This window comes from Ruditapes philippinarum, unplaced genomic scaffold (assembly GCF_026571515.1).
Source record: "Ruditapes philippinarum isolate M1 unplaced genomic scaffold, ASM2657151v2 ctg62_1_1_1_1, whole genome shotgun sequence".
Lineage (NCBI taxonomy): Eukaryota > Metazoa > Mollusca > Bivalvia > Venerida > Veneridae > Ruditapes > Ruditapes philippinarum.
In genome coordinates, this window is record NW_026865791.1 from 66,202 (window position 1) to 78,927 (window position 12,726).

At 32.6% G+C, this 12,726-nt stretch overlaps 1 protein-coding gene across 4 annotated transcripts in view; it reads right to left on the reverse strand.

The window, feature by feature from the left end:
- Positions 1-1,125: 1,125 nt before the first annotated feature.
- Positions 1,126-12,726, reverse strand: part of LOC132730353 (potassium voltage-gated channel subfamily B member 2-like) — a 131,136-nt gene continuing 119,535 nt past the window's right edge. For all 4 annotated transcript variants that reach the window (XM_060716261.1, XM_060716259.1, XM_060716262.1 and 1 more), the window contains exons 5-6: positions 9,175-10,092; positions 1,126-5,962 (exon numbers count right to left, since the gene is read on the reverse strand). In XM_060716261.1, the coding sequence (XP_060572244.1) occupies positions 9,191-10,092 (902 nt within the window). In that variant the 3' untranslated portion in view covers positions 1,126-5,962; positions 9,175-9,190. The remainder of the gene's footprint in view (positions 5,963-9,174; positions 10,093-12,726) is intronic.

Here is a 12,726-nt window from a genome sequence, read left to right on the forward strand (position 1 = left end):
ATGGAAATATTGTATTTATACATGTAAAATGCTCTCTGTAATATAAAATCAAACAAATACCTGTATATAGAAACAAATCATCATATTTGAAATTTCTTAAATAAATGCTTTTAAATATGACATCTTAGCATTCAAGTCTGAATTCAATGTAATATAGTACATATAATATTTTTTTCGTGTAAATACAATTTGTTCGTACTTAAGAAATTAAACAAATACATACTAAATGTCTAAATAAGTACTTTTTAAGGACACAATTACTTCGTATATTAAAACAAGCGTCTTCGTACAAGCTTTTGCTTAAATGCATGTACTTAGTCAAGTATTGCATCAAATGCGAAAATACAAAAATGAAATGAAAGAAAAGCATAATTTTATCTTAATAATAAACTTTTTTTCTGGCTACATTTGACCCGAACAATCATATTTTGAATTAACTTTTTAAAAAATTTACAATGACTAGATTCTAATTCATCTAAACATGTAACAAGACGTGGGTGCTTGAAATTAACAAGGAAAGAAAAATGAAAAATATCTTTAGAATAAAAAAAATGATTCTTCAAAATCTCCTACAAAAAAGGGAAAAGAAAAGAAATCCAGAGCATCTTAAAACGGTTCGATTACGCTAGTTTTCTTCTCGAAGGCGCCAGATTTGACTTCATGTCTTTGTATTGTCAGATACAACGGAACGTAGATCAATACGCGGCGTCTCGGGATAATTCCAGTGAAAAATATCATTTCTAAGCTGCGCTCATTGATAGATTATGTCCTTAAAGATTGTAAAGTTCACTCGTTATATGTTTCACTATCTAATTCATTTCACTGTTTTTATAAGGCATTTAGTCATCCATCACTTTTAGAACCAATTTTACAAGATTGGAGAGTTTTTATATGAAGTATTATCGTTTCTCCATAAATTTGTGAGTTTTTTTTATTCAATCTTTTATTTGAATTCACTCACTCTCAAATAAAGGCAGATCTTAATTTCGCGAGAGAGAAGAAATAGATTAAAGTTCAAAAGAGCAACATTCTACTCGTTTTTAAATAGCAGGATTTTAGAATTAATATGAACACGTGATTAAATACGTCACTATTACGTCATCTAGAATAAAAAAAAATTTAAAAAAAAACTTTGAGAAAAAATCGGCAGATTAATTGAAGCATCTCAATACCGTTTTAGATATAAAAAAAGTATATATAACTTTTAAATTTGTTTTTATTGAAATATTTAGAAGTGAAATAGCCTATATTTATAAATGTTTTCAATAAAGTAAATGTTTCTGATTCTATGTAGATCTAATTACAAAACATGTGTGCTTATTAATGTTAATGAAAAAGATAGCACAATAATGGAAATCCTAAAATAACCTACTTATATTACCAGTACGTTTTACTTAATAACATATTGTCGCAAAATTTCGTCACGATGTATAAATTATTCAGTCATTATTTCGAAAATATTACTTTCGTGTAATAAAAATAAGTTAAATTTTTGTCTACATGTTTTTCTTAAAATTTGCATATCTCATTCTTATCAAATGAAAATGCATGAATATGCATGTTTTTTTTTCTAATTGAATATGCATGTATTCTGATAATAAATATTCATATCTTAAGTTATAGGAGGGTTTGTTTAGAATCGAATCTGCTACAAATTTGATTGAATGATTAAACCTTTTTAGCCTACATTATTTTTGCTCATATTCTTAAGTCTGAATAAAAATGAAAAAGTGAATAATTTAGTCCTCTAAAAATTGAATAAAATTTAGTTACGTAACACACTATTTACAGCTCTTCTCAAAATACTGTTTGTGATTTATGTACATTATTGCTTCCTATCTCATGGAATAAGTAAATAAAAACCAATTAAAAATATTAAAGACTATATTAAACCTGTTCGATTTGAAAAAAGAATATACGTATATGATATTTTAAACATATAGAAATAGAAAAAGCTATTCCAAGACATTGGCAATGCTGTTTTTTTTTAAAACAAAATCATAATATGACGTCTTTGAACTTCAACCTTTTAAGATTGCTTTTACTGCAATATGTGAATGAAATTAAATATTAAATGGAAATAAACCAGTAAATACACGGTATTAAGTTACATTAAAACCTTATTTACACAAGCGTATTTTTAAAGTTTGCTGTGAAAAGTTTTATTTTTGAGCATTATGAGTCTAAGGTACTCTGATATTACACCTTCAAGAAACGGACTATAGCTTTTTTTATCCTGTCCATTTAAATGGATTGGAAATAAAATCAGAGTTGCCACTAGTTCCAATACAGAGATAAACCGTATCCATAGAAACCACGTAGAAAATCGATCTATAGCACGCAACCGTGTTCTAAGGAACGCAGCAATATTTCAAGTATTTGGGAAATAATCAAATCCCAGTATACTTTTAAAATGTAAAGCATTCATTTCTAAATGCAAATATTAAATTCCATTGTTAAAAAAAAAAATAACAAAAAAACATTCAATGAGTAGAAAGGTTTACATTTGCGCAATTTTTGTCGTTTTAGCAGACGACAGGAAACACCAAGATTATTTGCTGTTAAAATAGCTATGTCGCGGTTGTTCAGGAATTCCTAATCCAATAACTTACCAGGGAAAATGTCACCATTTACAAGAAAAGTACATGAGTGTACATGTAAGCCAATTTCTCCGCAATTTACGTTCAGTCTAATATTTCATCTAGTGACGTTGATGCAACAAACAGTCCGGTGAAAATTAATGCAATACAAAATAGATTTACGCCTAAAACTATAAATTTCGCTGAGTATTGGTAAAATTCTTGTTTTCTCAAGTTTTTGATCAGATATGTCAAACTTTTATTATACGAAGCTGGGTTGAATGGCGTATTAGTTTCATATATTCCATTTACCAAGAAACTTTCCCGGCAGCCAATTACTGACAATTCCAAACCTAAAGGGCAAACAGTCTATTTATATCAACAATTGATTTGAAATCAGTAAACCATAATTGTCACGGGCAGTGTCAGCAATTTCAGACATTGTTGTGTTTTGGGCTCTATAATACGATATAAATAGAATAAAATAAACATGTACATATAAAGAATTACCATGGCAATAAACACACGTGCATAATACCGTGAACGCAAAATTACAAAGCAGATGTGAGGTAGAATGGACAACAATGTTTTAAAAAATGATTAACACAGTAAAATTTGATGTTTTCTCAGATTCTTTTACGTTTAATTGAAGTCCACAATTGACAGGATATTTATTTATGTAATGACGCTAAAACGTTCGAATACTTTATTAGATACGTAACACTTCAGTAATGAAAACAACATTATTCCTAATCTTCTGTAATTGAATAATGTAGCAAATGCCTCCCTTAATAAAGAAAAAAAGGAGCCAAATATTCCTGTCTTAGAAACAAACTTTAACAGATTTCTATCTGTAACGTAGTTAAATAGTTACCGTGACCTTGACCTTACAACTGTTGTTGTTTTCCTGCAGAAGAAATCCTGTACTTTTATACGGAATCCAAATAGCGTAGGTCGGAAAGTGCATACAATTCCCGTTTAATTTCTAAACCAATATAAAATGGGTTTTTTTTCCGAGTGCAAATGTCTTTAAATTTCCCAATATCATTCTACGTTTTAATTTACTAGTACTTTACAATTGATGGTTTTTTTTGAAGAGCATTAGTACACTGTATAAACCATTAAGATGTATATAATGTGGCGACAAAAGGTAGAAAATGATATATATACTTAGTCGAATTTCTTAACGCTATTAAATCTGATTCTCGTAAAATTAAACAATGTCTCAACATTGAGACTTAAGATTCTATATGCAAACATTCCATAATTTGCATGTTTGAGTTTAGGTCACATCGGCACTATTAAGGTTAAACGGTGACTCTGTTGCCCTTTCCTGCATTATTTTAGGAACAAGCGGGTACCGGCCGGAGTGAAACATTTTTTAAGTTGAACATTGAGTGACGCGCCCATGACGCCGTGTAACCACTGTTATTGTCAGAGCCTAAAAAAATTGCCCCATTATCCAATCTAGTCAATCGTAATATGACAGTCCATTGCTTTTGTTAAAAGTTATAAAACTATAAAGAACTCATTCTGTTGTCGTTATCAATTTCATTTTTGTACTTAAATACTAAAAAATAAGAACGTTTAGATTTGAACTGAGTGTATATGTATCTATATAATTTAAAGAGGAAAAATATCTCTTCCGTATAGAATTACACAGGAGTTTCACAATGTTGTAACATTACCATTGAATAAAGAGGTTTTAATTGAAAAAATAACATTATTGCACATTAATACATTGGGTGTAAAAGAGATCAGACGTTTGATACGACAAAATGAAACTCCCCAACAATTTCAATTACTGAAAGTGATAATGAGAGTAATATAAAGAGGACCCATTAAAGTACAAATTCATTTACCGATTTCATAGGACAAATATTTCATTACTTTGCAGTTTTATTAATTCTGTTTTTAAAGAAACAAATCGTTTCGTTTTTTTTCTGGTATGCTTTATGGGCACATATTGCATGGCGTAGAGCCAATTTCTTACCAATATTAACCACCAGCTATGCAATAAATCGCATAAAGCCTAGAAAGGCGCTCGTATGCCCCTGTGGCAGCACGTTAGGTTTGAAACAAATTTAAGAGAACTGTCTTATTTATTACAGGAAGTCCTGGATGAGTAATACTGCATTCACTTATGATTCAGGTAATGGCAATTATGAATCAGATAATGATAGTTATGATAAAGGCCGTCTTATGTATGAGTTTAAATCCCGTGAGGATTGCGGGAGGAATAACTTCACATTGTTTATTCTAATAGCATAAGATAAATAGACAGCCTGTATGGGAGCCTTTGAGATAAAGACCACTTTTGTATTCATATATAATACACATTATTATGCAAAATAACCCTGGTCTTGAATTCTTGAGTCCTAAATTTGATGTTTTCAATCTGTAAGAATCTAATCAAGTATTAAACCGACTAGACGGTTATGTAAATATTGAGCAAAAAGCATAATAATTAACAATACAGTATCTTTCACTGTAAATAACTAGTCTCTAAATAAAAGCATTCTAATGCATCTTAAAACGTTCAAACTATTTATTATGTCCCCATAATCAAAGGGTATTTCGATTTTCAGAACATGTTTTGTTTAAAAGCACTTTAAATGAGTACACCTTCAAGATCCGTATTGCCCGGCAATTTCCGTTTTAGTAACGCATATGAACTTGATGCTTCGTCATTTTCCAGTCGTGTTTAGTTTTTTGTATCCAGTAACAACTGAAGTATGCCGAACAAGTCACAAACATGAAGTGCTGTCACGGAAATTGCCGAATGTCATTACGGATCCTTTACATTCAATAAGTGTCACAAAAACTTTCATTATTATGAAATGGATTGAAAAAAGGGGTATCATGATAATAAATGTAAACCAATTGCTAAATCTATGTAATATTTAAAAAAAAACCGATTATCTACATAAGGAAATGTTGGCATTAAATGGACACATACATGCATTTTATTGAATCCAAAATAATCTGCAAATCGGAACAATTTAACAATTTTTTGTCGCTAGAAAAGACTGGAAATCAACAATATGCAGAAAAAACCTCTGGCCATCATTTTGATTTCGGGGTCACAAATGTTATAACATATACACAAACAACTTCCATGAAATAAATACATTCGTCCTCAGTTTAACTTTCAACAAATGAATAAGGTTGATTTGAAAGCGCCACCTGTGTAAACCATTACAGATTCAACTAAGAAAAGATCACCCATGTTACTGAAGAGGTAAGTGCATTATGTGACCGTTTGACGTATCCGGTATCATCCGCTTGTCGTCTGCAACCACATTGTTAATATTCTTCCACAAAACAAATGGACTTTGTTGGTGTATTTACGCTGACCAGTCACGTGATGGAGTTTTTTCAGTCTGGAGTGATAAAAAACAACTCATCATATAACCACATATAATAAAACTGAGAAATAGGGTTATTTTACTTGTACACACAAACACGGCGTCTTCTGTAAAATATTTATATCTCAGAATGGTTTATTTCTGATTTGGAAATCGGAGACGCAAGATAACAGAGTCGCGGCATCACTGACTTTTAGGCGTAATGGGAATACAACTTGGCAGAGTGCCAGTAGATCGAATTCCTAGTCAGTAAGTAGTGTTCCAGGATACAATTGAATAACTGAGCGGCAAGAAATGAAATCAGAGGTCTCAATTACTTCAAAAGACGGTCTGTCATTTGAAAGACCTCCCGGCATTTATCTGCATACATGATCAATGGATTATTTGTTAATCTAAAGCCAGCTAATTTGACACTGTGAGAGGCTGCAGACCTATCCTTTTTGTCAGAAGTGACCAGTTTTTATGTTCAGGCATTATTTATAACACAAATACAAAGAAATGGAAAAAAATTCTAACATTAGCATTCAGAAACCTAAAAAAGAATACATGTTGATTCAAATTTTAACGCAATGTCAGCATTTCTTTTCTAATTTTGCACAGAAGGTCGACCCAGTGCATCATCATTGATCTTCTAGATGACAAAACATTACTTGATAACCTTTCGCTTTATTTTATGATCCAGTTTTCTTTTATGACTTGTTTGTATCATGGGCCATTTTCAATGATATCGAACGAGATCTTAAATTAATCTCGGAACCACAAGAGGACAATGATGGCCCTGGGTGGTTCACCGGAGATTCATCGCTTTGCTTCAAAGTTATTGAAATATTTATTTCATTATTATTATTACTTATCAGAGGACAAATCAAATTTGCTCGGCAGTTTTCATTCAAGTTTTTCTCTCAGTACCCTTTGATGTAGGGGATATTCTGTAATAATCTAAGTACTGATTTTAAAAATAGATCTAATAATAATTATGATTGAGACTGTACATTTGAACTTTTTCTTCTTTTTATTCTCTGTTCAAGTTTATTCTGAATGATTCTATGAATAGTTTATGACTTTAAAATTTTTCGGAATTACACTACGTTATTTTTTTACAACGTTAATTTCAAATATCAGATTTCCAAAGAAATCTCCTAAACTAATTAATGACAAAATGTTCATAAATTGGTTGTTGTTTCCCTGCCTAATTTCGAAAAATATTTTTCTCTCTCTTGGCTATTTTTACTGTATATGTAGTAAAATAGACCGCATTTTGATTATTGTCATATCCCCCGCAAAACAAGCAAGGAATAGTTTTGTTTGTTACTTAAAATTCATAAATAAAATAACGGCCATACACCCTGTCACATGTCATGTGATTTTTATGGCATGTTTAGGATTGAGTAAGCATTAAAAGGTGTCTTACAGCTCATTCTGACAGTGATATTACTTCTGTATGTACAGATGTATTAAATTTCCTATTTGATAAAAGTATCAGCCTAAAAGAAATAACAAAATGTCAAAAATAGTTAATTAAAGAAATCTGATTTATATTTTAATGAAATGCCACCAAGCAAAATGTTCACAAGCAGACGACATTATGTCGTAAAAGTGTTTTTACCATTTTAGATTTGGAAGTAAAAATAAGTATTCGTTTCCCTCGCATTCGTACTTTTTAAATAACATTTTCATTGATCTCTACGTTTAAAAATACATCTTACATTTTCTTTTATAAATGTTTACAGATTCAAAAGATCTTTATATTGCCGATGATCGGCCATGAACTTTTCGGTAACCAAGCGATGTTAAATAAATTAAAGCCAGTCTGGTATTGATTTCCCCCTCCAGTTTTATGCTTCAAAAGAATCGTTTTAAAGATCTGATAAACGCAATCTTAAGAAGAATTTAGATGTTAGTACTACCGATTACCGTCACGCCAACCCTGAAGAAAAAAACACGAGCAGTCGTAGGTATTGGTCTTGCATTAAATAGGAGGGGTGTTCAAAAAATAACACATACTTTTGTTATAAATATCTCACTTGTGAACATAGTTATTAATTAAAACATACCATTTTGTTTCGGAAATTTGTATGTAATCAAAGAATTTGATTTTTTGTAAATGACCTCAACCTATCTCCACTGAAAATGCATTTAACGTTCGATTCCTTATTATATGGTTTGGAATGCCTTCTAGATTTTATTTTTCAAGAAGGTCGTAAAAACATTAAAAATAAATAGCTGCAAAGTAACAGTGGTCCGGATTTTAAGGGTTTGTTTGACTTAGAACCTGTGGCCATAGGTAGACTAACCCAACCACTGAATTCTCTTAACAGAAAGGGGAAAAACAAAACTGCTTGAGAAAAGCAAAATTTAGGCATTGTCATTCTCATGTAAAATTCGTGTAATTCGTGTTCAATAAATTAATATGAATGTATACAAAAAGATCAGCAAGCACCATGAAGTTTGAACAATAAATAATTAACTAATTTTGATGAATTGAATTCATTCTATTCCGTATTCACATTTGTTTGCCATTTTTATACGCTTGTAACATTGACCTTGACCTTTCTGGCAGCTTCAGAATCTACCTATGCCGCCAGTGCAGACAAAGACCAGACGGCCTGTCCGTGCTGACTTATTATTGTCAGCATGGTTTGCTATCTAGTCAGTCCATACTGAAAATGACGAATGGTCTTTTCCAACAAATGTGCCGCGTCACGACAAAACCAACGTAATGCGTTTGCGACCACCATGCTGTTCGCTATCAGTTTTGCTACTTGTAATAGGGTTGGTAAGCGAACAGCATGGATGATTCAAACGCACTATGTTGGTTTTGTTGTGACGCGGCTCAAATGCATTCAAAATACCAATGGGACTCCACTGAGGTTTTATGACAAGAAGAACATGTAATTGGAAATATATTTTTGTGAGACTTGTGCATCATTTGATCAGGACTCATAACTTGTGTGCAAAAATTTAGATCATAATGATTTCTTCAATCTGTTTACCGTGGATCATCTTTATTGCACAAAATGACCCACATATGAAAAGCCTTGCAAAAGCGGGATAATGATAGTATTAAGCATAAGTATATTTCTTAATTATCTTTTGCAGATTTGTTCATATTAATTGTATCACTTGATTTATGTTAGAATTTTAAATTTTATGTATTTAGACTTCTGGACCGCAGTGGAGCTGCTTTAAGTGTTATATGGATTAATATTGATAAAAGTAGTGCATACCTAATGAATAAAGTATTCATCCGCTCGCTCCTGGTGATGGAATGGTCGGAGTTGTGTCACACGATGGTGTACGCTGGATTCGCTGCATTAACTGTTCTAAAGGAATCACTCTATTGCTAGATCTATTACTATAATCACTACCACAGTCAAAATTTGAATCAAAAGTTGAATGATCGCTGCTATCCCTTGTTTGTCTAACGTCCATGTTGTCTGGAGAAAATTGTGACGATGACGATGAGATATGGAAGCCGTTATTAGGTTCATGATCCTCCGAGGGCGTTTGGTCACGTGACAGAGACAAAAAATAGTTCTCATCATTTTCGAGATTGTCAGAGGGACTTGTGTCGGTTTGCCACGTTATAATACCATGGATATCAGAGTTTTGCCAAATGTTTGCCTTGCTTGGGTTAAACGCACTTAGAGCTACACTATCACTGAAAAGAATTTCTTCCTCTGATTTGTCAAATGTATTTAATTGACTCTCGTCCGTGTAGGAATCACAAGATGGCTGCTTCTTTGGTAGAGGCTGCTGAGCTAGGTTCGATTGGTGCATATTGTTCTCAAAGTTACCCGTTTTTACATTTTCATCGAATATGTTATTGTTCTTAATTGCATTAGGAGAGATTGTTTGATCAGCAGTCGTGTTAATATTATCATTGATACCTATAAATGTCTGAACGCCATTGTTACTACTGTCGAACGACTTCGACTCCCCTTTGTTAATACCGTAGAAGACGTTTTTCCTATTTGAGGCCAGAAGGTTTTCCGATTCATCCTTATGTTGAATGTCTTTTTTGAGAATAGATTTACGTTTCGGTGGGGGAATGTTCACAAGTGAAGGGGTGGAGCGACGGGTTGGTGAGCTATGGAGAGAATCGTTACCGTCTAACAGGTGATGGGCACTGTCGAACAGTCCTCCTAAACAAATAGAAATATGAACAATGCTTTATATAGACAAAAAGAATGATTTGTTTTTGTATATATCTCTTTGTATCTACAAAAATGATTAAACACATGATGAAAAACGATGAGTGTTACAATATGCAGACACGTTTTCTACTTTCTGATAACACTATTTTTTCCTATTATTTGCAATAAATACAGTTCATTGACATTGGGTACGTTTTTATCAAATGACGTCAATCGGATATTCTGTGAAATAAAAATGTTTATTGAGAAAAATATTAAGTGCAAATAAATGATAACATGATAATCAGCTTTTACAAGCATTTTAAATGTTCCATCCCTCAGCAATAAATAAAGAGCACTCGATCACAGAACGTTTTGTAGCATATACAATTAAACCCCCAAAGGTCGTTCTAAATTGCTGTATTTGCGAAAAGTTGATTGCGTCATCACCTTTCAAAGTAAGCATTTACTTAACCGGCAAAAGCGATCTTTATTTAACCGACAACAGTAAGGTTTTTTAACCGACAATTGTAATCTTTACTTAACCGACAATAGTGATTTTACTTAAGCCGACAATAGCGTGTTTTACATAACCGACAATAGTACGAAATAAGCTGTGATTAACTTAAATTAACCGACAATAGTTAACATTATTTAACCAACAATAGTAAGCACTATTTAATGCACAACAGTGGGCGTTAATTAACCGAAAATACTGAGCTTGACTGAACCAAAAATACACATACAGTTATGTAAGAAAAGCTGAAGTTTTTTTTTAAAAAGAAATTTATGACGTCATTGTTTTCATAAAAGGAAAATTGATGCACATATCTAAGTAAGTTTTTATTTCAGTCAAAGAAATATATTTGGAAATTCTGGAAATAAAACCACACTTTAAACGAGGATTTGTGTTTTCTTAACCGATATTACTAAAATGTAATTTTCCCAAATGTCTAAGTTGATAGAAAATCTATAAACAGAAAGCAAACGTTTGTCGATCCACAATTCAGAATGCCAAAGCATCAAATATTGACGTTAGTTATTCGCCCTCAAATTGTAACGCAAAAACATAATGTTACATGATACAAAATGCAACGAAAGGAGAAAAAAGTAACTGCGTTTTGTTTGTTCGACTGTTAAGGTATTAGGACCCTAATGGGCACTATCAGGAACTAAAGAAATAACATCATAGGTCAGATGTATACCTTAAAGTACGCCTGTATGCAAAATTTAAACAAAGTTTACCGTACGGAAATCAAGTTATGGCCACTTTTCTTCATAATATCTGTCATATGTTGCGGTTCGGACCGGAATATCCGCCCCGAGGGGACCCGCCCATTGGGCGGTAACGAGGCTTGCCGAGTTACCGCCCATGGGCGGGTTCCCGAGGGACGGATATTCCGATCCTAACCGCAAACATATGAAAGATATATTTTCTTGCATATTCTGCCATATTATTTCATATTTAAAATGGTTTACCTCAATATGATATATGTTCATGGAAATTAAAGTCATTTCATCCATAACTATTTTCTTACAATAGCGTATGAACTTACAACTTAAATAACAACGGCGAAATGACGTCATCCTAAGACATATTTCCCTTCTAAAACGACGTCATTTTAACGCGGTTCATTCATAAATGGCGCTAAAATGACGTTGTTGTTTGGCACGCGACTCATCTGGCACCCCCCATGCCAGATGAAATTTCCGGCATGGGTAAAACTTACGGAAACGCCAGTCTGCTATGCAAGAAAAACTCAAGCTAGGATGTTATGAGGGCCCTTTTTTTAGAAATGAGGAACCTTTAAATAATCTGCAATAACATTCTAATGAAAAATGTTTTCCCATGAATTTTTGGTAAGAAACAAATAGTACCATTCAGCTAACAATCCACATAAGCAAAATTATGGTTTCTACTTAAAATTTATGAAATCTGTATAAAAATGTTACCCTACCCCACCCATTTTTACCACATGTCTGACCATTTTTCTACTAAGGGAGCCTAATTCAAAAAATTCTTAAAATTTACCCAAATGAGTGCCTGTTTTCAAAGTTTCACTATATTTTTTAAAAAGTATATTGGTTGATCTTGTAAAATATGAAATACTTTTACCGTCTAGTTTTGATTATATTACACTTTTAAAATATCAGGTACCATATTTATTACTAAATTTAGCATAATTTAGCCAATAAACACTTTTTTCTTTCCATATGGGACATGAGAGATACATAAATAATGTTAAAAGAAAAAAAGTTGACCCTTCTGGGGATTGAGCCCATGGCCCTCATTTTCAATGTAGTTAACAGTAATTCTTGCCTATTTGAATACTCTTCAACGCGGAGGTAATGCATTAGGGTGCTAATACCTTAAGCGCCGCTTTCAACATATTTTAGGTCATTTGTCGACGGACGGTCCACCCAACAGGCTTTCCTGAATAACTAACCAGTATTTACCAATTTCTCCGCACGTGACCGACTACTAATCCAATATTATTTCTCAATCACCAGTTTTAAACGGATTTCGCAAAGCCCGAGGATCATCCCGAGTGAATGTTTTATTTATTCCTCGTACTTTTGTACCGGCAGCAAGGGTTTTATGAAACGTGTCGCAGACGTTGTTTTTCTCGTACCTTGAAAATG